General features: G+C 39.7%; 1 protein-coding gene across 3 annotated transcripts; it reads right to left on the minus strand.

The window, feature by feature from the left end:
• Positions 1 to 10,463: 10,463 nt before the first annotated feature.
• Positions 10,464 to 24,983, minus strand: LOC125411828 (uncharacterized). 3 transcript variants are annotated; one of them, XM_048452230.2, is made up of 6 exons: positions 24,751 to 24,887; positions 23,325 to 23,430; positions 22,863 to 22,953; positions 19,470 to 19,551; positions 14,247 to 14,373; positions 10,464 to 12,610 (listed from the first exon to the last, which is right to left on the minus strand). In XM_048452230.2, exons 4-6 carry the CDS (start codon positions 19,497 to 19,499, stop codon positions 10,596 to 10,598), a joined length of 2,172 nt encoding a protein of 723 aa, XP_048308187.1. In that variant the 5' UTR covers positions 19,500 to 19,551; positions 22,863 to 22,953; positions 23,325 to 23,430; positions 24,751 to 24,887; the 3' UTR covers positions 10,464 to 10,595. The 3 variants fall into 3 exon arrangements, with proteins under 3 accessions (XP_048308187.1, XP_048308188.1, XP_048308185.1); XM_048452231.3 differs by lacking the exon at positions 23,325 to 23,430 and having other exon boundaries at positions 24,751 to 24,908; XM_048452228.3 differs by lacking the exons at positions 22,863 to 22,953; positions 23,325 to 23,430 and having other exon boundaries at positions 24,751 to 24,983.
• Between the last annotated feature and the right edge of the window lie 1,277 nt (positions 24,984 to 26,260).

Genomic DNA, 26,260 nt, shown 5'->3' on the forward strand with positions numbered 1-26,260 from the left:
TCAGGACCTTATGCCAGTGGTCCTGAATATCTATTATGAGAGTGAATATGACTTTCATACAATATGTGATTTCTGTCTCTAATTGTCTATTGTATTGTGAACAAGTTCAGCAGTTTCTACATATAAACAACTCTTTCTACATATTGAGAATCAGTAATTATATTGTGAACTTCAGGAAAATTTAATAATATTCAAAGAACTGCTTGAAATTCTAATTTTTGAACAGATGATGAAATTTGAACTACTTTAATCCTGATGTATAAGGAGCCATTCTTAATTTATTTGCATAAGTATGGAATGGAGGAGGCCCCAGAAAGAGGTCCTCTTTTCACTCCTGGGACGAATCCATTTACTTCTTTTTATGAACTAAAGTCTTTTTCTTTGGGTGTATTTGGTGTGGGAGAATTGTCTGTATTCTGTCAATCATGTTTTAAATAAACACTGATTCACCAAGCAGGAAGTATAGGTGGGTAAATCAGACAGGAAGTAGAACAGGAGAATGCTGGAAAGGAAGAAGCCCAGTCCTCACCAGTTCTGCCCAGACCACCAGACAGGCAAGGTATAAGCTGCCCCACTGAAAAAGGTACTGAGTCATGTGGCTAACATAAATAAAAATAATGGGCTAACATAAGTTATAAGAGCTAATAAGTAGCCTGAGCTAATGGGCCAATCAGTTTATAATCTTATGGAGTTCTCTGTGTGATTTTCTTTGGGACTTGCTGGCTGTGGGGTATAGGGTGGGACAGAAACACCAAAAAGCAAGCCCCTCATGCTAGAGATGGCACCCAATGTGGATAACTGCATCCACAGAAAGCCCGAGAAAGTTTGGAAAAGAATAGAGTAAAGCATGTTTTCTTGGTAGCAGCAATTTCTCCGGTCTGCTCTGCTAGCTGAAGACAAGCAAGTACTCTCATCTAAGAGAGGCTTCCTGTCTCAGCTTTAACTGCAAAACCCTGTAGCTCTTTTAAGAGGTCCTGCCACAAAACACTTACATAGTGTTGAGGAAAAGCTGACCGCATGCTTCTCAGTTTTCAGCCATAGCAAGAAAAAAAAAAGCTGCGCAGTTTTAAAATGCTGGCTTTCTGGGTCGTCCTGCCAGGGCAATCTCTGACTCTTTCATGCAGGCAGTCCGACTGAGTGTGGTCTGTGAGCAGAATGCTGCAGCTTGCTTGCTCGCAGGGACCTTGAAACACCATAGAGTTGTGGCAATAAACATGGCTACAGCTGGTACCTCTGCCATGAGGCTGGAAAGCTAAGGAATGGGCTGGATCCAGCTGTCAAAGCCATGACTTTAATCCTCTCCATAAAGACTCATGTAGTCAGAAAAAGAGAGATATACAGTAAAGAGAGATTCAAAGATGAAGAAAACCTTTAAATGGTTTACAGTGTGTTAAAAATATATGCAGGATAAATGTTAAAGTTCTTAAAGCTGTGCAGTTCGATCATCTAGAGATATGGCACTAATACCCTTGGGTGACTCCACCATAATTTTAACAATGCCTGTATAGTCTGGATCAATTATTCTGGGATAAACCCATAGGTCTCTCAAAGTAGTAGATGACCTGCCTATCAATAACCCTAATGTGCCTGGTTGGAGAGGGCCTTGAAAGTCAGAGTCTATCGTTTGAATTCTCATTTGAGGGGTTAATATGAGCCTGATGGTGGCACGGAGGTTCAATCCTGCTGAACCCTCAGTGACTCTCCGCGGTTCTGTGGGTGTCTGAATGTCGGCCATTGCTCCAGTTTCCCTTCCTGTACTTACTCCTCCATTGCCCCATATATTTGAGGGCCCTGAGGCTGAGGGCCCCGCTGTCCATTTTTTGACCTAGCATTAGGTTCGAGGGGTCATCTGTTGATATCCTTGATGGATCTGCACTCATTGGCCCAATGCTTTCCTTTCTTGCATTTGGGGCATATCCCTGGATTTGGATTCTGGCTAATTCCTGGTCTCTGGGTATTCCCCTGCCGAGCATTTCCTCCTTGAGGGCAGTTGTGCTTAATGTGGCCTGGCTTACCACATCGAAAGTAAGTTCGTGCATTGCCCCCATTTTTGCTCAATCTAAGTACTGCGGCTGCCAGTCCGGTATTGGTTAATGGACCTCCTAATTCTCTACATGCTCTCATCCAGACGTCTAATCCTCTATTTTTATATGGGGTGATAGCCACTCTGCACTCCTGGGTTCATTGTTCATACACTAGCTGCTTGACAAATGGCATAGCGGTGTCCGGGTCACTAAAGATCTTTCCTGCCACTTCTATCATCCTAGCCACATAATCAGAAAAAGGCTCCATAGATCCTTGAAGGATCTTAGTCAAATTACCAATTACCTCCCCTTTATTAGGTAAGGTCTTCCATGCTCTTGTGGCAATGTTATTAATCTGATCATACACTTGAGGAGGGTATCCATTTTGCTGGTTGGCAAACCTGTCTTGTCCAACCAACATATCTGTGTCCCAGACTGCTTGTGCCCCTCCAGCTGCTAGATTTATTGCAGCCTGAGCATTGGCCAATTCAATTAAAAGAGCTTTCCAATCTAGATACTGGTCAGGGGACAAACATGCTCGTGCTAGGTTCATCCAATCAGCTGGAGTCATGGCGTATCTATGTAGAGCTTTCACTTGGGCCACCATAAAGGTGGCTGTAGTGCCATAAGTCCGGACAGATTCTGCCAATGTCTTGATGACCTTAAAATCCAAAGGCTCATGGAATCGATTGCCTTGTGGATCCTGAAATACAGGAAATGCTGAGGCCATCATCATTTCTGCCCTGACTTCTCTCCATACCTTAGGATTGAAAGAAATCCCTCCCTCTGCTCCTATAACCTCCAGATACGGGGGCGGAGCTGAAGGGGGTTACAGTCCTGTGCATGCCTTTAGATGTCTTATTTTTCTCTCCGTTTCCCTTTTTCTTGGAGATTTTCATTCTTTTTAATGCTTTTCTAAGGGTTTCTCTATCTTCATCCATTTCTGTCTCTGGGTCTGGTGTCTCTGGGTCTGGCCCTGTCTCTGAGCTCGAGGAGACAGAAGAGTCTGATTCCTCCAATTCTGACAGGCTAGGATATAATCGACCCTTTTGCTTTTCCTGGGCCCTTCTTCCCTCTACCTGAATCTGTATCAGATGCCACATCAGACTTTGCCTCATTAGAGGCTGCCGTTTCTGAAGCTGCCCTCTCTGAATGTTCCTCCTGTAATATCTCTAAGGCTGCTTGGCCATTTTCCACTGCTTCACTGCATTTTCGATCCTCGAGGCAGCTTTTCACTAATTTCCCCCCTTAGTAGAGTCAGTTCTCTACACGTTTGAATTTGCAATTCAATGTGATTATCACCTTAAGGCTTGGTAAAAAGATAGGTCTTACTCCAGCCTGAAGCATTCCCTGTTCTGCAGCAAACTCAAGGTCTCTACCTATCTTTTCCCTTGACGGAGTCGTAAGCTTCCCGGAGACTGCAAACCAAGGTGCAGTGGTATCACATTCCTCCATGAACCTCCCTAAGGTACTTTTCATAAGTTTTAGATTTTTTGAACGAAGCAGCTCGTTCAAAGCCAGAAAAATTGGGTGAGAAGAATTCCCTATGTCTATTCACTGAGGATTCTCAATACACTCCCTACGGCAATAAGTAAAAATGATGAACCAGAACACTGTATTCAAGAGTACCCAAGCTGCTAAGGGCAAGTAGTAATCCATCAACAGTATCCAGCAATTTTACTTTCAGTTCATCGGGCTAGTGAACTGAATGTGCTCTACAGACTTGTAGCCCATCCGCTGTAGTAGGCTTTGCTTTCACTTTCGATTTGTCCGCTCTAGTCGCGGCTCTACTTCCCCCACTCTCCCTTTGTTTACAGGCAAGAGCAAATAACATGCTTTGGTCGCGGATCCCCAATCTTACCTTGAGGACTTACCGGTGCACCCCCTGACTGCTGCAAGTTCTGGGCTCCAGGGAGAGGAGAGGAGATTCCCTGTAAGGGCCACCACTTGTCACGACCACCTCGACCAGCAAGGAAGATGCAACACCGGAGCTCTTCCTGCAAGCAGTTTACTCAGGACCTTGTTACAATAGTTTCTCTCCCCGGGCAAGCTCCTCCCAGCCCTTAAGTAGCCCTGGGCAGCCAATCCTGGATCGCCACATGGACACTGTCCATAGGTCCACTTATACGCAAGCAGCTTACGATCATCACGTGATCCTGGCCTTAGCCAAATAAGGTGCTGTTTACCACTGAGAGCACTCGCTTTTGGGATCGCGGAAGGCGGAAGCTGGCTCCATCTTTTAGGTGCGGCTCCATGCAGTTCTCTACACACAAGATTATCAGCGCCCCCAAACAGCAGGAAGTAGCCTGGAATACTACGCCCACATTCCCAAAAATGAACTATGGGTATTTTCCTTTGTTTTTTTTTTTTCCTTAAAAAAGAGGGTTAAGTGGTGTGGGAGAATTGTCTATATTCTGTCAATCATGTTTTAAATAAACACTGATTCACCAGGCAAGAAGTATAGGTGGGTAACCCAGACAGGAAGTAGAACAGGAGAATGCTGGGAAGGAAGAAGCCCAGTCCTCACCAGTTCTGCCCAGACCACCAGAGAGGCAATGTGTAAGCTGCCCCGCTGAAAAAGGTACTGAGCCATGTGGCTAACATAGATAAAAATAATGTGCTAACATAAATTATAAGAGCTAATAAGTAGCCTGAGCTAATGGGCCAATCAGTTTATAATCTTATGGAGTTCTCTGTGTGATTTTTTTTTGGGTTGATGGCTGTGGGGTATAGGGCAGGATAGAAATCCCAACAAGCAAGCCCTTCATGTTACAGGTATTTATTGTTGATATTTCCTAAAGAGTTACTAAAGGCTCTTTTTTTCAGTAAGAAATTAATTTTTATGAACTTTTACCTTACTAATGACATTATTTAATAAGTTATAACCTACTGTCTTAGGTGTTACATTTTTATAGAACTTAAGCAATAATTTCCAGAAAGGAACTTAAAGAGCAGAACCATATTCTTAGTAATAATAAACAAATAAGAGCATACCCAATATTATAGTTTTAAATCATGAATTTTGTTTTAAGTTCTGTTGGGTCCATGGGGGTCACACAAAGATGGGGACAGACCACCAAAGTCTAATAAACCAGAAGTCAACTTTATTCCAGAAACCAGATTTCAGGAAAACCAGAAGCAAACTTAAAAATAAAAATAAAAAATTACTGTGGGGTACATCAGTTTATCAGCTAGCTGACACCACTGCCAGAGATAGTGTTTGTTAGGCTGTGGCAGAGGCTGGTTTCTGAACCCATCCTTTTATAGTAGGGGCACCAAGTATTAGATCTGAACAAAGGAATTTACAATCTCAAAGTAAAATTTAGATACAGAGGGCCTTAGTTTTTTACATTAATCATAAGCTAATTGGCCCATTAGCTAAGGCTTCTTATTAACTCTTATACATTAGCCCATTATTTTTATCTGTTAGCCACATGGCTTAGTACCTTTTTCAGCAAAGTAGTCACATCTTGCTTCTTCTGTGTCTAGACAGGACTGCAGAGGTGGCTTCCCTCTTCCCAGAATTCTTATGTTCTCATTGACCCACCTCCACTTCCTTTCTAGTAGCCCTGCCTATACTTCCTGGATACTGGCCAATCAGTATTTATTTAAAACATAATTGACAGAATACAGACCACTGTCCACCACTTCCCCGTCTTTTTTTTTTTTTTAACCAAAGAAAAATATCCATAGTCTATGTTTTGGAAATGTGGGTATAGTTTTCCAGACTACTTTCTGCTGGTTGGGTGTGCTGATAATCTTATGGGGGCCTAAAGAAAATTTAGAATTATGATCAAGTCCTAACTGGAGTATCCTGTGCGGCTTCATCATCTCAGGTAGCATCTTGAATCTGTTCTGGATGTAGAACTCAGACATCTGGGCCATTTGTTCCTACTGAAGATTTCTCAGGTGATCTTCCTTGATCAAACATGATTTTCCTGAACTCAGAATGAATTTACAGCTTCTCATTTCCTGTGGAAACAAAAACAAATCCTCTTCTCCAAATATCATATCTTTTGACTTTAATTTTGAAGTCAAGTTATTTTTTAAAAAAACCTATCTTGGATTAATTCAGCAGCAGTCATAAGTAAATATCTTTTAGCAGTTGTTGCTCCTTCCTCAGCATTCAAACAATTTCAACAGAGCATAATAACATATAGTATCCAAACTCTCTGTATATATATTTTATCTTCACATGGCTTTATTTTAACCTCTACTTCTTTTATTTTCACTTTTTACTTTTGGCTTTTTGAAACTGGTTCTGTGTGTATCTTTGGCTGTCCTGGATCTCCCTCTGTAGACCCTCTGTCTTTGAATTTACAGAGATCTACCTGCTTCTGCCTCCCATTTGCTGAGATTAAAGGTGTGTGCCACCAAACCTTGAATTTATAGAGATCTGACTGCCTTTGTCTCTCAAGCATTGGGATTAAAGGCTTGTAATACCACTCCTTGAATTCACAGAGGTCTGCCTTCTTCTGTTTCCCACGTTGGGATTGAAGTCATTTGTCACCACACCCAACTACTCTTTTTTTATTTTAAGGATTTTAATCTCTTTCTTTACTTTCCCAAGCTTGTATGTATTTTTAACACACTGTAAAACATTTAGAGGTTTTCTTTGTCTTTGAATCTCTCTTTACTGTATATCTCTTCTTTTCTCTGACCACATGAGTCTTTAATTTGCTAAGCAATATGCGTAGGATTAAAGCTGTGGCTTTGACGGCTGGATCCAGCCCATTTCTTTGCTTTCTGAGATTCCAGCCTCAAGACTGAGGTACCTGCCAGAGCCATGTTTATTGCCATGACTCTATGGCATTTCAAGATTCCTGCCACCAACAGAAAGCATGCGGTCAGCTTTTCATCAACACCATTTAAGTGTTCTGTGGCAGAACCTCTTTAAAGAGCTGCAAGGTTTTGCAGCTAAAGCTGAGTCAGGAAGCCTTTCTTAAATGAGAGCACTTGCCTCTAGCAAGCAGAGCCCACCAGAGAAAATGCTGCTATCAATAAGCCATGCTTTACTCTATTCTTTTCTTTCTAGAATGACTTCCCAAGCTCTTTCAGGCTTTATGTGGATGCAGTTGTTCACACGTTGGGCACTATTTTTTGACTGAGGTTTCCTGTCCTACCTGGTTCCCGCAGTTGTTAACTCCCAAAGAAATCACAAAGAGGTCTGCATTAATCATAAACTGATTGGCCCATTAGCTCAGGCTTCTTATTAACTCTTATAACTTACATTAGCCCATTATTCTTATCTGTGTTAGCCACATGGCTCAGTACCTTTTTCAGCAATGTACTCACATCTTGCTTTTTCTGTGTCTGGATAGGACTGCCAAGATTGACTCATTTTACAATCTCTATTAACAGAGTATTTTAGTTAAATTAGAGTTTGCACTTAATCTATTGTCTTCCCTGGTACTTTTAGGTGATGTTTACTGAAGCCCTGTGGTCTTTCCTTTGATGCTGCCAGTTTCACATAGCAGGGAAAATGCATAACCCAGAGGTCATATATCTATTTCCTAAAAGTTGACTCAGCTCATATCTGTAGGCTAGCTCTCAGTTTGCAGAGAGATGCTTTGGCCTTGTAAATAGAGCTATGGGTTGTAACATGAAATAACCCACAGTTGTTAATAGTTAATCCTCAAGCTGCTGAGAAAGCAACCGACAGTCTGTTCTTATTCTCCTAGGCTTACAACTTTATATTTCTTTATTTCTACATTCCTATTTCTGGAATCTACATTTTTATTTTCTTATTCTTGGACTCTTCAGTTAATTTATTATAAATAGTAATCATTCATTAGACAATTAAGAGAAGAGAATATCCTCCATACAACCAGTGACTAACACCTCTGGTAATTCAAACAGCATTGACTTCGTACTTTATGTCTTATGTATAATCATTTTTTTACTAGAAGTTGGGCTTGTTTTAATTTTTTCTTTCTATCATGAAGGGACCATTGATGAGTTATTCTTATTACTAGAGAAAAACAAAAAACATTTCCCATTAAGGAATCTTTAATATTGAGTTATTCTCACTCTTAAGGGAAAAACAAAAAATATTTTAACCAAAATTAAGATTATAAAAAAGACAATTCTAAGCTTGCTCAGGGTTCAGCAGGGAAGTTCTGCCAGTTATTTTTTGTAATTCAGATGCCCCTGCTCTCTGCTGGCAGGCTGATCCTGAAATGACAGACAGAATGCAGCCGGAGAGCTGAGAGTCAAAAATTCTTAATTTATTTCTCTATTTCTACTGGGAAGGGGCTTTGTTCCCTTTTTTATTTTTTGTTATGGGGGTCTTTTCTTTTCTAGGACTCGATGCCACATTTTTCCTTTTCTATTGGGAAAAATGAGTCATTTCTCCTTTTTTCATTAATTTTCTTTTTTATTTTCTTTCCTTCACCTTTCTCTATTGTGGAGATACCTTTTTAAAACTTCCCTTCCCCCCCCCCCCATTACTCTACTGGAAAGATTCTCTTTCCTGCTTTTATCCTTTGTCTCAAGACCCATATTATTTGTTGCTGCTCCTGAGATGGAGATTTTAAGTTCTACATGTTCTAGCCCTACCCTGGATTCTTGCCTACTACTTTGGGCATATGTTATCTCCAGTCTTGAAGTGCCCAAACCATTCTTTTCTCATGCCCCATATCGTTGTTCACAAAATGCCAGGGTGCACCAAATAGTTGAAGGGAGAATGCATTCCAAGATGAAATTTAAGGGCAGTTTGGTAGCAGGAAGGTCCAGCTTCTTCTGATGGATCGAACCTAAAACAGCTGTACAAAAGTGTATTTATTGAAAGTTACACAAAGTATTTCCTTATATCAAGGTTCCTAATATAATTTACATGCCCCAAGACTCTACTCCACTTTATTATGTATTCTTTGCAATGCACAATAATACAAGAGCCTCAGTTGTACCCGAGGCATCTTGTGACCAAAGTCATGGGATAGCTACAAGGTCCCTCCAGCAAACAATCACTGTTTTCCTCAAGGATTCTTCAAGGTCAGGGTGCTTCTAGAAAACAGCTCTTCATTCCAGTATTTACCCCATATAGTGATTCTGCTAAATTTCAACAAAGGCAGGCACCACCATCAAGAGTGCTTGGGATTTCTGTTTGTGTCATGCCTGTAATGTCACATGCACAGCTTCTCTCTTTATAGTTTCTATCTTCTGCTATTTGTAAAGTGTGACACCAGGATGAAGAATTTTGAAAATGAACAAAAAAATGAGACTTTATTAGAGCATTTTGTGTTTTCTTTTGTGGATATAGGACTTTACAAATTCAATGCATTTCGTGACTGTAATTTCCAATGAACAATAAGACATAGGGATTATATATGGTATACTTTTTTATGGTTTCTCAGTGTAATGGTCTGTTCTCTCTTAAGAAGCAAGTCCTGCCTACTCCCTCTCCCTTTCTGTTTTTTTTTTCTTGTCCCCATTCTCCTTCCCTTTCCCCCTCCCTTCCATAACTCACTAAATAAAGATCTAACTTCACTCTGTATGGTGTGCCTATCTATGTCTCTGTTTCTTACATGCTGTGTGGCTCCCTGCCCAGAACTGGCTGCCTTTGGGACCTCCTGCCCACTGCCTGCTGCCACTCAGGGACCTGAAGCATGGCCTTATGGCCCTCTGCCCACTGCCACCACTCAGGGACCTGCAGCATTTCTGTCACTGTGCCCCTCAGGGACAAGGAAGCATTCTTATTTTTACCATTACCCTCAGAACTATGAATTTTGTGATGTACAGTACATTTAGAAGGAAAACTAAAGACTATGTCACATTTCTTTTACATTAGTAATTTCATCATCATTATTATTGATACAGGGTCTATGTAGTTCTGGCAGTCCAGGAACTCACTATGTAGCCCAGGATGACCTCAGACTCAGAGATCTTCATTCCTATGCCTCCTGAGTGCTACAATTAAAGACATGCACCGTGATTGGTATTATTATCAATTTTTGGAGTTTTGAAAAAGGTAAATGTTTTTACAGCTATTCCCAGGGACTAGAGAAATAGTTTGGAGGGTAAGAAGACTGCTTTGTGTCCAGAGCATTGTGTTCAATACACACAATTCCTCACAACTGTCTGAAACTTCAGTTTCAGGGAATCTGATGCCCTCTTCTGGCCTCCATAGGCATCAGATGAACATGTAGTACACAGAAAGTCTTGTAGGCAAAGCAACCACTGACATTAAAAATAATTCATAGCCTTGATGGTAGATGCTGGCAGGATTTGCTGAAGGGTGTGGAGGGAGGAGGATCATGTGTTTGAGGCCAGCTTAGGCTACACATTTTTTTAAATCTGGGTGTTGGTGGCACATGTCTTTAATCCCATTACTTGGGAGGCAGATGCAGAGCCCGGTATACGGAGTGAGTTCCAGGACAGGCCCCAAAGCTACAGAGAAACCCTGTCTCAAAACAACAAATCAAACAAAAACTCAGACAGTTACTATTGCAGAATTTTATTTGTGATATTTTATAAGATTTAAGACTTCATTAAAGGCTTTCACAAATTTCTTGTCTTTGTTTTTATAATGTATATTCTTCAGATTTGTAAGTAAACAATACCATATAAAAGCTATGTCACATGATTTACAACAGTATTTTCCTCTCCAGTATGAATTCTCTGATGTCTTCTAAGATTTGAAAGGTGGGTATAGGTTATGCCACAGTCTTTGCACTTGTGAAGTTTCTCCCCAGTATGAATTTTCTGATGTGCTCTAAGATATGAGCAACCAGTAAAAGATTTGTTACATTCCTTACATCTGTAATGTCTCTCTCCAGTGTGAACTATCTGATGTGTTCTAAGATTAGACATGTAGGTAAAGGTTTTGTCACATTCCAGACATTTGTAAGGTCTCTCTCCAGCATGAAGCTTCTGATGTGTTCTAAGATCTGAAATCTGATTAAAAAATATGTCACATTCTTTGCATTTATAACGTTTCTCTCCAGTATGAATTTTTTGATGTATTTTAAGACTAAAATTTTGGAGAAAGGACATGTCACAGTCTTTGCATTTGTAGATATTCTCTCCGGTATGAATTTTCTGATGTGCTCTAAGATATGAGCACGTGGTAAAAGATTTGTCACATTCCTTACAACTATAAGGTCTCTCTCCAGTATGAACTCTCTGATGTGTTCTAAGCTGTGAGTTATGGGTAAAGAATTTATCACATTCCATACATTTGTAAAGTTTCTCTCCAGTATGAATTTTCTGATGTTCTCTAAGAGTTGACCGTGTAGTTAAATATTTGCCACATTCCTTACATCTGTAAGGTTTCTCTCCAGTATGTACTCTCTGATGTGTTCTAAGATTTGAACGTTGGATAAAGGACATGTCACATTCTCCACATTTGTAAGGTTTTTCTCCAGTATGAATTTTCTGATGTTCTCTAAGATATGTGCATGTAGTAAAAGATTTGTCACATTCTTTACAACTGTAAGGTCGCTCTCCAGTATGAACACTCTGATGTCTTCTAAGATGTGAGTCCCGGGTAAAGGATTTGTCACATTCCATACATTTGTAAGATTTTTCTCCAGTATGAATTTTCTGATGTGTTCTAAGAGTTGAATTCACAGTAAAGGATTTGTCACATACCTCACATTTATAAGGCTTCTCACCAGTATGGATTCTGTAATGTCTGTTAAGATGTGATATTTCAAGAAAGGACTTACCACATTCTTTGCATTTGTAAAATGTCTCTAGAGAATGAGTTTTCTGATGCCATCTAAGTGATGAATAGTGGGGAAAGGATCTGTCACACTCATTGCATTTGTAAGGCTTCTCTCCACTATGGAGTCTGTAATGGCTTTTAAGATGTGATAGCTGATGAAAGACCTTGCCACATTCTTGACAACTGCAATGTTCCTCATCAGTATGGATTTTCTGATGTCTCCTGAAACTGGAACAATGGGCAAAGGATTTGTCACATTCCATACATTTATAAGGCTTCTCTCCTGTATGCGTTTTCTGATGGCTTTTAAGTGCTGAGAACTGAGGAAATGACTTTCCACATTCTTTGCATTTGCAAAGTTTCTCCCCAGTATGAAGTCTTTGATGTGTTTTAAGATTTGCCCACTGGTTATAGGATTTGTCACAATTGTTGCACTTGTAGGGTTTCTTTCCAGTATGTATTCTCTGATGTACAGAGAGGTGTGAGGCGGTTCTGAAGGATTTTCCACATTTCTCACACTGGTATGGTGTCTCTCCAATGTAGATTGGTTGTTGCAAAAGACTGCATGTAGAGCTGAAATAGTCAATGTATTCTCCTTGCTTGTGTTCTTTGCTTGCAGTGTAGAGTCTCTGATCTTGAGTAATGCTGGAACACAAATTTTGAGATTTCTCACAGTCTTTAGATTTGTAAGGTTCTTCTCCAGTGTGGATGCTTTCATGTCTATCTAGGTTTGATGAGTCAATAGAAGAATCCCTGGGGTTATTGCAAGTGCAGTTATTGGAGTTTTCTGTGGTTTCACTTGTTTTATAAAATGCACTTGTGGAGGGGTCATGAAGCACTTTGCCAAGGTCATTACACTCAAAAGACTCCTTTTCAGTCTTCACATGTTGATGGGCAGGATCACATATGTAATAGTTCTCTGAAAATGAGTACAGTTCCGATTATAGGACTTGTTTCAAGATTAAACATTTGATAAATGATTAAGTTCTCTCTTAAGTCAACCAGCAACTCCTTAAATATTTTTCTTTCACTATAATTTTATGTATTGTCACAAAAGCAGTCAGACAGGCTTCAATGGCATATAATTAATAATAGATATCCCATCCTTATAGAAAATGTCTAATGGGACAAGATGGATCAAGAACTTAGAAATCATTGATTAGCTTTGAGATAGAGCTCACTGACTAATTATATTTAGAATATATGACTCTATGTTTAAATGTTTCTTCTTAGAAATGGATGAAGAAGAGTTTAATCCAATCCCAGGTTCAGAGTATTTACATACATTTACTAAGTGACAGACAATAAGGAGTACTGTTCCAAAGATCCAATTCCTTTAAAGAATAAAGTCTTATTTAAAAGCATGACAGGGTTTATTTATATCTTGAGAAAAATAAAAGCATTATTCTTCAAAAGTAATGGATGCAAAAACAGTATTCTGACAGACATAAGAGGCTCAGATTGTTTGAGGCAGTGCTGTCATGGGCAACTATTGCTTATTTCTATCCTCTACTGCCTGAGCCCCACACACTGCTGTGTTTCTTAAATTTCCTCACAGGATTATTCTCAGGTCTACTCTGTACACTAACTCCTGATATTATTTCCTAGAAAGGTGTCTGTGTATTTTCCACTGGCAATAAAATGAAGGATGTAACATGGAGATAAGAATACAAGGATGGCAATTAAAGAATAATCCTACTTAATGGACTCCCATTTGATTAAAAATTTTGTAAAATTATTCCAATCTGATGTCAGCATGGTCAAATAAAATTGCATTTTGTATTAGTATTATCACCAAAATTCAGGTGCAATACCTTTTAACAGTTATTACAACAGATGGGCTGCATCCTGGGACACTATACTAAGTTAAATGACCAGGAATCCTTTTAAAAGGAATTGAACAGTGTAAAAACATTCTTAGCTCTTGCTTTCCCTTTCACTGGAAGTCATCACTGTTGTCCTGCTCATTCACTAGCCCATTCTAATTGTGGCTACTCTCTCCTCTCCACATTCTAGGGCCATTTCATTTGCTCCAGAGGGGTGACTAGATCTTGCATACAATAATCATGTTCTGTGAGTCAGCCTATGACTCATGCTAGAATTTTTAGAAAAACTATAAAAGTCTAACACAATACTGTGCTTAGTACATGAAGAAAACACAAAGTAGAGGAATCCAAGAATGACCTTCAATTGCTGTTTCCTGTCACGATCGTCAGTGTATTTAAGGAGAACATTCAGTTTGCATATCTCACCTTTTTCTCACAAGTAAAACCATGTCAGCTATAACTATGGACATGGAACTTTAAGATATGAGTATAAACTTTATACCACACTAAGTTTCTGAATGCATTGTGGAACCAACTGAGGGGTGGTGCATGACACGGCTAACATGGAAAATGGAAAGAAAAAGTTAAATAGCATGAAAAAGTTCGTTCCTACTACCAAACACTCCCTGGTCTCCTGTTATTTCCACGAGTTTAACAAAGAGTTTATAACCTACAAAGTGGGTACATACAAAGGACGAGTTGTGAATTCTAGAAGCAAAATGTTCTCACCCACAGAGACCAGGTTGCTATAATTCTCTAACATCACATCAATGTACAAAGCCCTCTGAGCAGAGTCCAGGCATTCCCACTCCTCCTGAGGGAAGTCCACAGTCACATCCCTGAAAGTCAACAGACCCTGAAACAAAAAAGAACAGTTTGACCATGTGATCCTGGACAGAGTGCTTTCCTAGACTTAAGGAAACTTGAGGAAATTCGGGATGAAGATGCATGAAGACAATTCCTCAGAAAGATGACTTCTAATAGAGTCACTTTCTATAATGAATGTTCTAATTCTGTGAAAACAGGATGACATAGTAGTCTCACAAGCATATACTTGCAATAAGACACACAAGATCTAGACATGGTTGTCTATCTGTTATGCATCCTGTGTTATATTGCAGAGGATCAAAGTGTACAAATCTCAGAAGGAAAATTTGTAAGGAAGACATATGTTTTAAATGCTGGACCTGTAGACCATGCTAAAAATACTGACATGAATCAATTCTCTCTGTACTTGGGCCTTACATGACTATATTCTAACAGGCTCAGTTGGGATGTTTAAACTCTAGGTCCAGTTTCATCTTATGACAGAGAAAAGGAGTATGTATGGAAGACAGAATTTATGATTGACTTTATAGGTAAAAAAATTTGTTTTTTTTTTCATATTACAGAGTGTAACAACACTGCCCACCGTCAATTTTAATATCAAAATGTTGAGTAGTCTATGGGATTATTTTTATAAGAATATTTGAGCCACTAGCCAGTAGACAGAAAAATCCACATCAGCCACATTTGATATAATCTAAAATTTTCTTAAGAAATTGGCCTGAGGAGCTGGACTGTGGTGGTACACATCTTTAATTCCAGCACTTGGGAGGTGGCAGCAGATGAATCTCTGTGAATTCAAGGCCAGCCTGTCTTCAAAGGGAGTTCCAGGACAGTCTCAAAACATACAGAGAAGCCCTGTCTTGAAAAACACACAGACACACACACAAACACAGACACACACACAAAAGAAAGAAAGAAAGAAAGAAAAAGAAATAGACCTCAGTCAACTTAGACAACTAACAATTTCAGAGGATTTGAAGAGTATTTCACTCTAGAAGTGTTGTAAAAATTGAGGGAAGTCCAAAAACATATCAAATAATATTTAAGTTGCAGCTCAGCATGTACATGTAAGTGTAGTAACTGTGTATGCAATCAGAAGTGACATCAATTTCCTGTAAGTTAATGAAAATATTAAATTCTATGAGAATTATTGTCACCTTTCAGTGTTCTGCAAATGTAATGGCTCACGAGAAAATCTGAGCTGCTGTATCTGAATTTTGTAGTCCTCAATGTGATCTTGTTATTACTTATGCTGTATTGTCTAACAGATTTTAGGTTATTAGTGTTCATGGTTCTTCCTTTATTTCTCTGGAAATGGAAAGTGGTGGTATATTCTGTTTGAGCCACGATTCAGAAATAGAAAAGCAAACCCGAGGGTCATAGCCCATTTCTGAAATCTCCACTTTAAAACATTGCAGCTTCAGGGTGGGGGAACACAGCCATTGCTCTCAGAGAAACCAATTAGGTCAAAGTAATCATGAAGAATCTGGTTCTTTCTGCACCAGATGTGATAGATTATACACATCAGTCAGTCAAAGCCCTAAGACATTATTCCTGATGAATTCCACATAATGCTTCATAATGAGTTCCAGCCAGAAAGGGCTGCACAGTGGGATCTTGTTTGGAGCAAAAAATAAAAATAAAAATAAAAAATCCTGATCTCAAGCTAGGTACATGCCTTTAATCCCAGCACTTGGCAGCAGAGGGAAACCTCTGTGAGTTTGAGGCCAGCCTGGTCTACAGTGCTAGTTCTAGAAACAGCCAGAGCTACACAAAAAAACTGTGTCTCAAAATGACAAAAAAAAAAAAAAAAACTTCTAGTTTGGGAAGTTACCATTGAGCATCCCAACCAAGTGAGTGATGTGAGCAGCTATTCTCCTGAGATAAGCAGATGGCAATTGCCAACAAACACATGGTGATATTAAACACCAAAGAGAAATGCAAGCAGACTACAATCTTAATCTACACCCAAGAACGTCATTTTTATGGTACAACCAAGTCACACGTGTAAGTCATGTTTTTGTACTTTCTAGTGCACTTAATTTTTAGTATTAGAATCCAAGTATATTTAGCATTAAAAACCAAGCTTTATCTCTTGATTGCACATATTGCTAAGCTGTTGCACATGACAGTTGCACATGACAACTATCCCATGTGTTTCAGTATGTTCCCTTTATACCCAATGTTCAAGGAAGTGAGACAGCTCCCACAAATAGAGCCTACATGTCACAGGAGTCCTCACTAACTAATAAAGATATAGTTAACCTTCTACAGCAATCAGGCATCAACATATGTTTTGTTCATGTGTTAAAGTGGCAATATTTTCAAAATTACAGGTTCCAAGTTTATGTGAGATATTTGCCCTTGGGAAAAAGTAAGTTATATGGGAAGGATAGAATGGAGAAAAGTACTATAGGTGTAGATTTATGGAATTATATTGTATAGCTGTAGTCATAGAGACAGTCAGGTTTAGTTATACAAATAGATTGGAGAATAACATAATATAATAGAGATCCCAGAAAGAATACCATAAAGCTATGCAAAAAGTTTTGACAATGGAGGCAAAATGATACATTACAAAAATATGGCCTTTTCCATGTCTGGGTCCATGGTCCTGCTGTAGTTGAGGTCTGTGTAGATGTCCATGACATATGTTACTACAGGGGCCCATGCAAACCGTGCCTGTTGAAGTTCAAGGGCTGTGCTAAGCCAGCAATGCCCCTCACTGGCCCTGTTCTTCACAGGCCCTGGAATAGAGTCCTAAGGAACATGGCTCCACCACTCATAGTGGAGACCCCCCAAACAATTGGGGAAGCTGGCCCCACCCATTACCTGAGAGGGATGGTACCAGAAGTCTGGAGTGAGAACAGAGCTACCTCCCAGGCACACATCTAGTGCTTTGAGTTGGCACACCCAACATCTACCCTCTATGCTTTGCTGGAATGAGTGAAGGGGTGGTCCTGACAAACCATAAACTCAGGATCACCATGACGTCGGACAGTGTTTTGGTGAAGGTCCAGTACCGATGGTGTACCAGAATAAATATGACCAACAATCCAATACAGAATGAACAACTGTAAGTAAAGCTGTTTGGACAAAAGGGTCTACTAAGTGCCACAGCACAGCTCCCAATGCCACAAGACAAATAAAGAGATGATGGAGAGGTGGGAAAGATGGAAAACCAAAGTGTTCTTTTCTGTTTGTTTGTTTTTGTGCTATTATTATCATTACTATTGCTTTTTGTTTTGTTTTTCGAGACAGGGTTTCTCCGTAGCTTTGGCGTCAGTTCTGGAACTTGCTCTGTTGACCAGGAGAGACTTGAAATCACAGAGAGTAATCTATCTCTGCCTCCTGAGTGTGCCACCACTGCCTGGCTGTTATTATTGCTTTTTTTAAAAATTTTTTTACTTTTTGTATTTTTTATTTCTTTCTAAATTTTCCTTTGTGGGTGATGTTACAAGGGTGAAAGGTGGATACAGAGGGATTGGGTTGCATGGTGTGAAATTCACAATGAATCAATAAAAAATTATTTTCTCTCTCTCTCTCTCTCTCTCTTTCTCTCTCTCTTTTAAGACAGGGTTTCTCTGTAGCTTTGAAGCCTATCCTGGAAGTAGCTCTTGTAGACCAGGTTGACCTCGAACTCACAGAGATCCATCTGCCTCTGTCACCCAAATGCTGGGATTAAAAGTGTGCGTCACCACCGCCCGGCTAAAAACTTATTTTCAAGAAAAAATATTGCCCTTTCAACATCTGGTACTAGCAAAACTGAATTGAGAAGGAGAATAAAATTAGATTCTGATCTCTCTTTTATATAAAAATCCATTCAAAATGTATCAAAACCCTTATTTAAAACCAGAAACACACAGAAACCTAGAAAACATAAGGAATACCCATGAGAAAAATGGGATGGGCAAGGACTTATTGATTACAATGAACACCAACAGCACAGGAACTGATCCAAGTGTCAATAGATGGGACAACATGAAAAGCAAGAGTTTCTGTACATCAAAAGGAACAATCAGCAGAGCATACAGACACCCACAGAGCAGGTAAGAATATCTGTGACACTTTGGATAGGTGCTCATATAAATAATTTAGAAACAATAACAGAAATTAAATATCAAGGAAATGTAAGTGTCAATAAACAATTGGGCAAATGAACTGAAAGACAAATTTCAAAGGCCAATAAATACTGCAAAGTGTTCAGGATCCCTAAAATGCCATCATGGAAATACAAACTAAAAGTACATTGAAACACGGCATCACTCCAGGCAGAGAATGGCTGTCATGAACCACTCTGACAAATGTTAGCAAGGATGAGGAGAGAAAGGAAGCCTCATAAACTGTTGGTGTATGTGGGGGAATGTAAATTAATACAGTCATTATGGAAATCAGTTTGTACATTATTGAAAACCTTGAAGAGAGAACTAATATATGACCCAGCAACATCACTCCTGGGAACATAACTGGGGAACTCTACACCCCAATATAGAGATATTTACACCCATGTTCACTGCTTCTGCATTCACCACAGCAAAGTATTAGAAGCTACCTAATTATCAACAGATAAATGGATAATGAAAATTGTATTCATATAAAATGGAATATTATCTAGCTAAAGAGAAACATGTAATAAAAATTTGCAGGAAAATGGATGAACTTCGAATGTGTAATATTAAATGAGGCCATACAGCGTCAGATAGAAGAAACCACATTTTTTCTCATATGAAGAATCTAGCCAATATTATGTGGAGGTAGGACTGAGTGCAGGTAATGATCACATGTTATGAAAAAAGGATATAAAGCTAATTGCCTTTCTAGCTCTAATTCTGCCACAGATTTTTTTTCACGGTAGATAAATTCATAAAAATATATTCAATAACAAAAATATAAAATCCCACGTTAGGCTGCAGAGCTTCAGTTCCCAATGACTACTCTAACTATATAAAAGTACATCGAGTTGCCTATTCTTTAGGTCTGGCTAATTGCAGTGTGTGATTTTGTTGTTGTTTCTTTCAATATTTTTCATAATAAAATTTAAAAATTATCAGGAGCAAAAAATTAAAAAGTTGGAATATCTGAATATATAACATTTCTATTAAAAAAGTGGATAGGATCACTGACCTGGGACATGCATACTGGAGAATCAGCCATTTCTTTCTGTTGAGTTTTTCTTTCAGGAACAAGGAATAGACGGCTTGCTGCCCTTTTATATAAGGGATCAAAAAGAAAGTGCAAAAATTAATACTGAAAATTGTTACAGAAGAGTGACAAACTACTTGAAAAGACCCAAGCAACAGAATACGACCAAGTGTTCAGACAATGATTCCAAACCCACAAGAGCATGCAACGACACTTGAAGCTTGAAGAGAAAACCACCACAAACAATATTGTTGCATCCAGGAAGTTATCTTATAATTGATGGAGACATTAACTGCATTTCAAGTTATTTTCAAGTTAACATGTTTGATTTCACTAAGCTTTGCAGACAATAAATAGAGGCAAAATGTATACAGGAGAATCAGTGGACTTATCCATGAGACTATGGGAAATAAGAAATTTCATGTGAAGAATAGATAAATACAGGAGACCTAGGAAGTAATCATTCATGGGCAAAATAACAAATCACTAATTCTCACAAACCAGAGAAATAATACTATTAAACCAACCAACAACAATACCAAAAATAAAAACATAAAGAATAAAAACCACATTCCCAACAAATGAACTATGGGTATTTTCCTTTGTTTAAAAAAAAAAAAAGAGGGAAATGATGCAGGAGAATTGTCTGTATTCTGTCAATCATATTTTAATAAAACGCTGATTGGCCAGGCAAACAGTATAGGCGGGAAAACCAGACAGGAAGTAGAGGTGATGCAATGAGAACAGGAGAATTCTGGGAAGCAGGGAGGTTCCTCTGCCACTCCTGCGCAGACCACCGAAGAGGCAGCATGTAACATGCCCAGCTGAGAAAGGTATGGAGCCATTATGGTTAACATAGATGAGAATAATGGGTTAATATAAGTTATAAGAGTTAACAAGAAGCCTGACCTAATGGGCCGATCAGCTTTATAACTTATAGAGATCTCTGTATGGTTGATTTTCTTTGGGAGTTGCCAGCTGTGGGATACTGGGTGGGACAGAAACCCCAACAAGCCGGCCCCTCATGTTACACTAGCAATAAAATATCTAGCCACCCTGGAAATCATCATGGAGAATCTATAATTAAATAATATTTCCTCAAGTTAAGCAAGTCAAACACATGACCCAGCTGTTTCTACTCCTTGGCATATGCTCTAAGGACTCAACATCCTACTCCACAGATACGTGTTCAGTCACGTTCATTGCTGTTCTACTCACAATAGCTACAAAATGGAAGAAGCTAAATGTCTTTCATCTGACAAATGGATAGTGAAAATGTGGTACATATACACTATGGAATACTATTCAGCTGTTCAGAAAATTGAAATCATGAGCTTTGCAGGGAAATAGATGGACTTCTTAAAGATCATATTGAGTGAGGTAACCTGGACCCAGAAAGACAGACATTGCATGTTCTCTTTCATAGGAAGTTCCTAGCTCCAAATCTTCAGATGTCAGTATACAACCTGGAATGACTGTAGTAACAAGAAAAGTAAAAGGAGGTCAGGAGTGGTGGCTCATGCCTTTAATCCCAGCACTTGGGAGGCATAGGCAGGCAGATCTCTGTGAGTTGGAGGCCAGCCTCATTTACAAACTGAGTTCCAACACAGCCAAAGATATATGGAGAAGCCCTGTCTTGAAAAAAAAACCCTCAAAACAAACAAGCAAACAATGTAGAAAGAGAGTGCTGTGGTATGTGGGTGAGTAATAGAGAGGGGAATAACAGGGAACAAGTGATGTAAAAAAGCAATGGAAAAACAGGGAGGGATTTAATTATGGAGATGGGAAAGATATAAACAGAGAAGTAGGGTAAAATAACAGTAAGGATGTTTAAAAAGTCATGAAAAATCATATTATTATTTATTATTCATCCACCAAATATGACTACATGTAAATCTGTGTAAGCATATACATTTAGAATGTAAAGGAAAATTTCCCATCTGAGCTAATAATGTTCTCATAAGTATCATAGATTTTCTAACAAACCACCAACATCAGTCATGAGAAGTCTATTTTGAAATTGTTGGTCAGATCTGTCCAAGAGACTCCCAAAACATTATAGGTTACTGCACTTGTTTATGGTTGCTTCCCAGAAGTAGAAGGTGAGTGAAAGAAGCCATGCACTTCAGTCTCAGAACCCAGAGGACTCAAGATGGATCAGAATTTGTGGCTTCCTGCCTGAGGACTATCTTTCATGGTATCGGAAGTCAACATGCACACTTTCAAAGGAGGGAGTCAACTGACAGTCCTATCCAGCTACAATACTTAGGAACCACAACAAAGATCTGCACTGCACAATAGACCTAAGGATGCAAGAGTGGTACACATATCTAGGTAGTAAGCAACAGCTTACTAGTTGAACTTAAGACACTTCCAAGAAGAGGGAAATGATGCCTAGCCAGTCTTAGCAGGGTTAGTGGAGTAATAGATCTTAGAGAAGAACCTATAACCACTCACAGGCAGAGTCAATTCCTCTGAAGAAAGTATTCTCATGCCCATATTGGGCACCATTTTGTAGGCTGAAGATGGATGCTGCAACATACAGAAGAACTTTGGGTAACTGTCCAGGCAGTTAATTCTCTGTCAATTCTAGTGTTTTGGAAGTTGCTTACAATGCACTTCCTATTTACTTAGGTAATATTAAATTCTTCTGGAGTCTTTGACGAAGTTTAGGAAAGATAGTTATAATTATAAAAGATAGATTAGATATAAAACTTTAGACTCAGAAAGATAGGATAGAAAATAGAGTATTTTCCTTAATTTGACAAATATAAATGGACTAAATATTATAACTATAATTCTTGCTGATAACTATTTTGTTATATGTAATTTTACTATGTTAAAGTTAAAACCTTCCTTTTTATTTAGAGAAAAGGGGAGGTGATGTGGGATTTCCCTCTGTATGATGTGAATGTGTTTTGTTACCACTGATTAATAAAGAAGCTCCTTTGACCTATGGCACGGCAGAATAGAGCAAGGCAGGAATTTCAAGCAGACATAGAGGAGAAAAGAAGGAGTCAGAGAGATGCCATTTAGCTGCCAAAGGAGACAGATGCTAGAGACCCTCATGGAGATACATAGATTAATAGAAATGGGTTAATATTAATATAAGATGTTAAGAGTTAGCTAGAAATATGCACGAGCTAATTGGCCAATCAGTGTTGTAATTAATATAGTTTCTGTGTGATTATATTTGGGTCTGGGCACCTGAGAAACTAATGAGCAGTCTCTGCCTACACAGTAGGGCAATTCTGAGATCTTTCTCAGTCTCTGGAATTTTTTCTAGTGAAACAGAATGAGGCAAACTGATTGTATGTCCCACTTACACATTATCTTGAGCCCCTTTCCATCCCTTCATCAATCTCTGCACCATACCTGGATCCTTAGCTACTCTCTCCTTCTTCTTCACCTTTCAGGCCTCTTTGTTCTGCTCCACAGGTGAGCAGGTCTGAGTGATCAATGAGTCCTGCACATGAGAAAGATTCTTCAGAAAGCACAAAGATTTCTCATGCAGAACTGCTCTGTGGTTAAAGAGAAAACTAAATAAAGGATTCTATAAATGATTCCCCAGTTGTCCTGCAGGGTCAGAACACTCAAAATATTTAGAAAGCATTTTCAGTTAATGTCACTTGAATGCCACTTCTAGTCATGGATCAGTCAAATCTCAGGGACAGAAATGGAACTGAATGACTGGTATGAGATTTTTATAAACTAGTGATGTTCTCAATTTATCATGGACCCAATAAGATGGAAGCCTCACACCTCTCAAAGGGACACACACTTGCTGAGTAGTTTGTCAAGGAGGAATAAGAGAGATTACAAGCAAACTATTCTCACCCACAAAAATCAGATTGCTGTAACTCTGCAACATCCAGTCTCTGTACAAAGACCTTGAGCAGGGTCCAGGTATTACCCTCCTCCTGGGAGAAGTCCAGTCACACCACTGGTGTCAGCAGACCACAAAATAAAATACAACAGTTAGAAAGGTTGTGTTGGTGCACACCTTTAATGCCAGTCATGAGGAGCCAAAGGTGGGTAGAACTATGACCTCCAGTCTAACCTGGTCTTCACTGTCAGTTTTGAGCCAGACAATGAATTCAGACTTCAAATATAAGAATCAGAAAAAAGAAAAGAAGAAGAAGAAGAAGAAAGAACAGAAGAACAGTAGTTTGGTCATCTGTCTAGGGACAGAGTGCTTTTCTTTGAATAAGGAGAGGAGAGAAAAGACTATTGTAGACATTTTTTTCTGATATAGATGAGTGATTATAATTATTTAGGAGATGCATTTAGTACTATCCTAAACAATAATATCTTTTCATTTTTTTTTTTCTCAGATGCATCCAACATAGGGTTCCTCTGTGCAGCCCCAGCTATCCTTAACCTTGCTCTGTAGACCAGGCTGGCAAGAAACACCAAGATCCACCTGTCTCTGTTTCCCAGATGCTGGAATTAAAGGCATTGCCACCACCACCATGTGGCTTTTAATGCCTTTTCTAACTGTTAAAATATGGTGACTTAATACCATAAATCACGTTCTAAGTTGCACATTATCTTTTTTTTTCTTTCTTTCTTTTTTTGGACATAGGGTCTCACTATGAAGCTCTGACTGTCCTGGAACTCAATATGGAAACCATGCTGGCCTCCAACTAACTGTGGTCTCTGGCTGTCTTTGCCTGTCTCTGCCTCCCCGGTGGTGGGACTAAAGGTGTGTGCCTCCAAGCATGTCAAAAACATTTTTCAGAAAGCTGTATTTACATTAGAGTCCTTACATCTCAGATGAAAAAATAATGGTGGATAAAAAGTTTTCTGTTATATGTTTACAGTCATAACTATGGAAATTGCAAAAAACTATACTTTCCGATTCAATTACATTCGCAGGCGTTCTTTCCTTGACGAATATATAAAAGCGCTCCAGGAATCAAAGTCCCTAATTCTATGCCATTCTGTTGAATAGGGAAGTGGTTTAACATGGAAGTTAGCCGGGATAAATACAAATTTTAAAAGCCTGGCCTTTTCCACCTTAGCAAAGAGAACCGTGTTTGCAAATATCAACACTCTACTACATTACTTTTAAAGTAATATTTTGGGAATAAAGATCAATAAAAAAGAATCAGGACCGGCCCAGTCTTATTATGTAAAATTTATCGACAAGGGAAGACATCCACAGCAGAATTTCAGAGCCGGCTTCCTTATGAACAGCAGAGAAACAGCTCGCACCCCTGATCCCTTCCCTCCTGGGTCCCAGTCCCGCAGTTCCTCTGACCTGGGAGGTTCCAGGGCCGCTGGGCTTCGGTTCCCCCACTGCGCTGCTGACTTTCCCAGGCCGCCCCGCGGCGACTGCGGCTCCGGGGAGTTTTCGCGTCTCTGTGACACCCGCTGCGTCCTCCGCATTCAGGTATGCACCACGCGGTTCCACAAAGTGCAGGCCCCCTGGTAACGACACTGAAAGGACACTCGACACTTCCGACTTTGACGCCTCGGTCCACTTCCGGGTCCTCTTAGACTGTTTCCCAGCTTCCGTTTACGTCACTACTCTAATTCCTCCCACTTCTCCATCTCCATTGTTCTCCAACACTCAAGTCCAACACACCCTCCCAAATGCTTTTCCAGTAAGTAGAGAGTCTGGGTCCCACTGAGACCCGCCCCTCTCACTCCGCCTCAGGTCGCCTTCCACACAACTCCAGCTGTCAGGCTGCCCTGGACCTCCTCTGCACAGCCTCCCCACATGCTTGCTGCCAGCCTAGACCAGAAGTGATCTAGGAGACGCTGCATCCCGGTGTCTGACCCCACAGTGAGTTCTGAACCCTACAAATAAAAGACAGGCCGCCTAACCTCGGACTACCAGACTCCCGGGTTACATACTTAACCAAACGATAACACGCTAAATTAAGATGCCAGCTTCCCATCGCCAACACAAACATAACAAACCCAGACCAAATTCTGACATTTTGATTTTGGGAGACTCATTTCAGGAACTTGGATTTCGAAAAGAGATAGGTGTCTTATGTTCGTGGTGAGCCTATTCCTAAGAGCCCACCGGTGAGTTCCTCCCGCGCTGTACTCACCACTAGATGGTGGTCTTGTCATTTTACTTACTCAAACAAGTTTGTCTTCTGTGATGCATGTTAAGGATGCTTTGAGATAAAAGATTTTTTTTAAGGCGGTGGTGAATGCAGAAATTCCTGCTGTGCCAGATGCAGAAAATAATTAAGGTTTGTGGTTCCTGGCCTAAAAACATCAGTCACACCCTCCCATGTATGGCTCTGGGAACACTGAGAAAAATGAGGAGGACAGGGAATGAGAAGGGAAAGAGGAGGAAGAGCTAAGACACAACATTCTCTAGACTCCATACAGTTGTTGTAATCAGAAACCTACAGCAACTGTACTTACCTGCGTTGACCTCACACTAGACCACAATCAGTCTAGGAAAGGGAAAGGCTCACAGGGCCCCACCATCTACCACTCAAATGTTGTCCCTGAATGGATTGTGGAAGAAGCATTGCCTTTAGCTGTAGCCCTCTGCTGGGCTCAGTATGCTCCGACACATAGCTCCAAATCCACAGTATCACAGATGGGCCTGCTTAATTTCAGGGGATCCCAAGCAAAATCAATAGAGATGAACACAACAGAGACATTTGTTGGAATTGTAGACTAAGATGTGTAGGAAGTGAAAGTAAATAGTATTTGAGGCATATGCAAACACACACACACACATACTTAGGTGCATATGCAAACATATATATGTATGTGAATGAGAAATAGTTAATAATAGA

This window comes from Myodes glareolus, chromosome 1 (genome assembly GCF_982192425.1).
Source record: "Myodes glareolus chromosome 1, mMyoGla1.1, whole genome shotgun sequence".
NCBI classification, from domain to species: Eukaryota; Metazoa; Chordata; class Mammalia; order Rodentia; family Cricetidae; genus Myodes; species Myodes glareolus.